The sequence below is a fragment of the Austrofundulus limnaeus genome, unplaced genomic scaffold (assembly GCF_001266775.1).
Source record: "Austrofundulus limnaeus strain Quisiro unplaced genomic scaffold, Austrofundulus_limnaeus-1.0 Scaffold129, whole genome shotgun sequence".
NCBI lineage: Eukaryota > Metazoa > Chordata > Actinopteri > Cyprinodontiformes > Rivulidae > Austrofundulus > Austrofundulus limnaeus.
The window spans coordinates 774367-779196 of NW_013952531.1; the positions used below are offsets into that span (position 1 = coordinate 774367).

The 4830-nt window shown below is 39.5% G+C and overlaps 1 protein-coding gene across 1 annotated transcript in view; it reads right to left on the bottom strand.

Annotated features, from left to right (window-relative positions):
• Nucleotides 1–4366, bottom strand: part of ryr3 (ryanodine receptor 3) — a gene marked incomplete at its 3' end in the record, with an annotated part of 107898 nt that extends 103532 nt beyond the window's left edge. The window contains 1 exon segment of the mRNA XM_014015437.1: nt 4260–4366. Coding sequence (XP_013870891.1) covers nt 4260–4307 — 48 coding nt within the window.
• Between the last annotated feature and the right edge of the window lie 464 nt (nt 4367–4830).

The window sequence follows — 4830 nt, forward strand, 5'->3', positions numbered from 1 at the left end:
GAAATTAAGTGTTAACGAGCAGTTGGACAGGTGTACCTAATAAAGTGGCCGGTGAGTGTATTTGTCACTAAATGAATGGTGCTCTGTCAYAACCATTTCTCTTTAAATTAAACATGAACAGCAACAACTGCCCACTTTGAAACAATGAAACCATTTTCTCTAGAAAATACAGAACAGCATCATAGTTTTTCAGTTAGAACCTCCTTCCAGAACAGAAACCTCTGCATGGTCTATGAGTAGCAAACAAAATAAAAAAAAACTGACAAGTTCTTTGGGTATCATTCCAAATGTTAAGGATTTATTTTCCAATTAGCACTCTTATTTAAAGGCTTCCTGTGAAGACACCTTTCTCTCAGCTCTGAGGTTTGATAACAAGGCTCTGTGAACCTCAGGGGAAGCCTCCCCTGTCCTTCACTTTCAAGCCGCTGTTGTCATCAGATACCCGAGATGCCAGTGTGACAGTAGAATCTGAGAGGCGTGGGTCAGCATTTCACTGGCATCACAAATAGTAGGAGATGTTAAGAACAAGGTTCCTCCTGCTTCTGACAACCAGCCAAGGCTAATACTTTAATGTATATAACAACATCTTAATGAGCGCCAAGAGGAAACAAAAGACCAGACAAGCATGGTACCATGTTTAGGATCATGTAGGGTTCCTTTTAGAAAGGATCATCTTGAAGTTAGAGTTTAACACTCCTTCGATTGTTCCTAAACATCCTGAGTCTGAGGCCTTGAAACCACCACAGGAACAAACGTTTGTTCCTGACCAGTGAGAAACAAGGCCATTAATCATCTTTGGTTAGTGTGAGCAAGAGAAAGACTGACAGTACGAAACAAAACTATTATTAAATCCCAAACTRCACATGAAACAGTGACAGAATGCTGGTAGGACCAGTCCAGGCTGGACACAACACCTGAGTAAGAAATGCTCCAGTAAATCAACTATTTTTCTGCCTGAATAGCACATTTCTGCACGCATTACAGAGCACTGCCACCACTGGGAGACGACCAAACCGACCTGAGAGAGGAGGAACTAGTTTGAAACTGCTGGACTGGATGTGTGTCGCAGTGTGCAAATGTCTTCAGTCATCCCTCATGCATGTATGTTTTGTTTCCAAATAGTCAAGAGTTTTTGGAAATTTTCAACATGGTCTTGTCCAATAATTTTSTGGGTTTATGTGTTTCTTTCAAGGTTATTTTCAGTCCAGCACCTTTCCATTTTCAGTTAGTTTTTTGACGTGTAAATCATTCAGGCCTCTAAATTTAAGAGATGGTTCAGAGTTAAGTCGGTACATAATAGAAACGTTATAAACAGGACTGTATGTTGTTTCCTGGCCGTAAAAATACACAAATATATCTGTCATAGATGGCATTTCAGGCCTGATATTTCTTATTTTGTTCTCTATACCCACTGCACTATATGCAGGACTGGACTGAAATTTGGTTGAAAACAAAAAGCAGCTAAAGTAAAATAAAAAATAAAATCTTTGAAAGTTTCTAGAAAGTTCAGAGAAATATCAATCAAGACCATTTGGAAAGATTACAAGAAAGTCCTTAGACACAAAGTATAAAGAAAGTAAGGGTTTAAATTTTCTACAAAGTACTGTATTCTATTGGTGGCATCTGGCTCAATACTACCAGCAGTTGGTGTTTTTTGTTGCCAACTGGGAGCTCTTTGAGCTGACTTTTTACAAATACTGGATTGGATGGAGACCTAAAGATATCCATTTTCAACATGAATTCCCATCTTCAATGCGATGAGGCTGGGTGAACAGTCCAGTGGAAAGAACCTGATAAGCTCAAAGGGGTGCTTTTGGTGGATGGTAGAGGCCAATACGGGCAAAATGWTCAATCTACAACTAAGCAACAAATAATCACTGTCACACCTCAAAACAGGCCTTTTTTTTACTTTTTAACAAAGGTTCAGGTTCAGTAAATCTACCAGATTTGGCAGCACAGACCAGAATTCACCGCCTTTGATGAAGCTTGGCCACCAATGCAGGTTCACAGGTTCTACTGTTGGTTTCTTCATCACTGTTGCAGTTTTGCATCTAGCTTTTATAATTTAGGCATCGTAAAAAGTTGCTTGAGTCGATTTGTTTCTGCTTCTATCACACCACGCTCAAGGACAAAATGTAAATTTGTAGCCTAATATATTCTAACTACTCCCAGGTGCTAATGTGACAAAAAAAATCAATGTTTTTCTCTTTCCCTTTCAGTGCATACCTCTTCTCTTCTAGGGATCACCACTGTCAATAAACAACATCACCATTTTAATTCCAGTCAGTTTGTTTTACTGTATCACCAATGCCTCAAACATTTTCTGGTCACATCTAAAATAAATTATGTCAACAGATCTTAAAATATACTTCAAAGCGTAAAAATGTCCCTTCGTGAAAATATATTTAAAGCAACATGTGCATGATTAGACAGTGATCATAATTCAAAGTCTGGCCCTAATTAGTTAAAATAAATTTATGTGAAATTATCAAACTGTTCCAACATACCATGAAAAAACTAAAAAGGCCCCACAGTTTAGCATCTCTGGTGATTTTTGGTTAGACACTGTTATTTTAATCCAAACCATATTCTCTATCTGCTCAAAAAATAGACTGAATTGACCAAAATTATATATCCAAGTCTAGAAATTTGAAATAATAGAAGAAACCTCTGACATTTAAGAGATAGCTCTAAAAGAAAGTTTTATAAAACTACAATGAGAAGTGCAGAAGTTGAGTTTTTATGAGCGACTGGTAAGATAAAAAACATTTTGTCTTATAAGACTCACGCACATTTCTTTGAGTACTGTGCCAACATTTACAAGTTTTCATTCATAATAAAGGCTCAAGCCTGCCATGAAGTAGAAACTGCTGAAAAACCAGTGTTCCTCTCCACAGTGAAACCAGTATTAGACATGGTGCCAAACTAGAAAGAAGACCCTGCTCCAAATCCAAAATCTTCATGAAGGACAGAGATTTGCAGGTACCCACGTTGAATAAGCTATAAACTTATGAAGAAAAGCTGTATGGTCAAACCTTTAGCCATAATAACAAGAATTACATTTGAAGAAGTCATGGTGAGGTTTTCAAACCAATCTGTTGAATATATTGTTGGAAATTAYGTGTTTTCACTAAATGGATAAAATAATGAAAGTCTACCTTCAAACTCTTCCACTTCACCTCAAACCTCAATAACCAGATGGTTCAAACTTAAGACAGGACATTGATTCAAAAAACACATTAGGAATAAGCTAGAATGGTTTTCGCAAAGCACCAGTAAAGCAGCACTTAACCCTTGAAAAATGAGGACTATGCGCAACAAATTTCAATCAACTCTTTCCATTATGCAAAGAAGAGAGGTCAAATATCCAACCAAAATGATGCCATGAGCTTGATGATGGATACAAAAAACATGTGGTCAAGATGCACACTGCTACTTTTAACCATTAATTAGTGGGAATGGATGGACACATTTATAAAACAAATATAAAATTGTGTACCCAATTCTTGTTTTTTATCACTTAAGTTGTATATTCAAAAGAATTCATAAAATAAGCCATTAAAAGCCACAAATTATTCCCTATGATGACTCTTAGTAAAATAATGACAACTGAAAATGTATGAATCGTAGGGACATGTTTAATCCTTTTGAAAAACTATCCGGTGTTAGCAGCCTCCCTCCTGAATGACAACAATGATTTCTCTTCATGTAACAACAGGGCCACAGAGCTCCATGAGGCCAGAGTGAACTGGGATATGTGCTCAGTCAGGCCACCAGGGTGGGTATCTGTTCCCACCACACCAACATACAAGCTGTCATATCATTTACAATACCGAACAGAGAGGCACACTGTAATCAATCTGCGTCAAACAGCTAAAATAGTCACCGCGGAGGGCGGCTTTGCGTGTAAGGACAACTTGGGTTGGAAACTTATCTCCCCAGGAGAAAAATGCACCAATAAAAAGTCAAAAATAAGCAGCGACAGACGGTTTAGCAAAAAGACTAAATCATTTAGGAGATTGAGTCGAATCTCGAGTGTTTTTTTCCCTCATGACAGGATTAATTGCTGTGCCCTTGCACCTGCAGTAGAGATTTCCCCACATCATGAGTCCTGTCGACAGGTGCACCGTGAGCCAAACTTCACTGATGGTGCAGAAGCGATGCCGACAACGATGCTTTAACTTCTGCAGACACACACTTTTTGGGTGATTTGTAATTTGAGAATGCTGAAGCATTGATTTTTTTTTTTTTTTACTTACAGTTCTCAGGAACTGGATCTCATCCTCCCCTTCTCCACCCTCAGCCATGGCTGTGAAGGAGCCTCCTCAGACTCTGGAAGCCACCGCTGACTGCCGCCAGAAACGCGATGCTGAGCCTCTCAAGCCGATATTAGCTTCAAGCTCATCCACAGCCATATAGGGCAGCCTGGAGTTCCCCCCCCTCCTCCTACTCTTCTCCTACCCCCTTTACTCATCCACGCTTCATACCCCCTCCTCTTCCTCTTCCCTCCTCTCTGCACCCGAGCAGCAGCAGCAGTGCGGACCAGAAGACGGACAGAGCAGGGAAGCTGAGGAGCAGCCCCCGGTGGTGATGCTGCTGCTGGGAAAACACATCGACTTTTTTAATGTTTCATTTAGAGTCGGTGGATAAACGACACAAGCAGGGCTTGACTGGAAGCAAATGTGAAGTTATTAAAGTGTGTTTACACACATCGGGCATAAACTGAGTCTGAAGACGGCTCTGATTCAGAAAATGATCTTTTCTCATCCTTCATTTGCTGAAAACACCGACGGCATTTTCTTACTGGAAAAACTGCATTTTCTGTAAAAA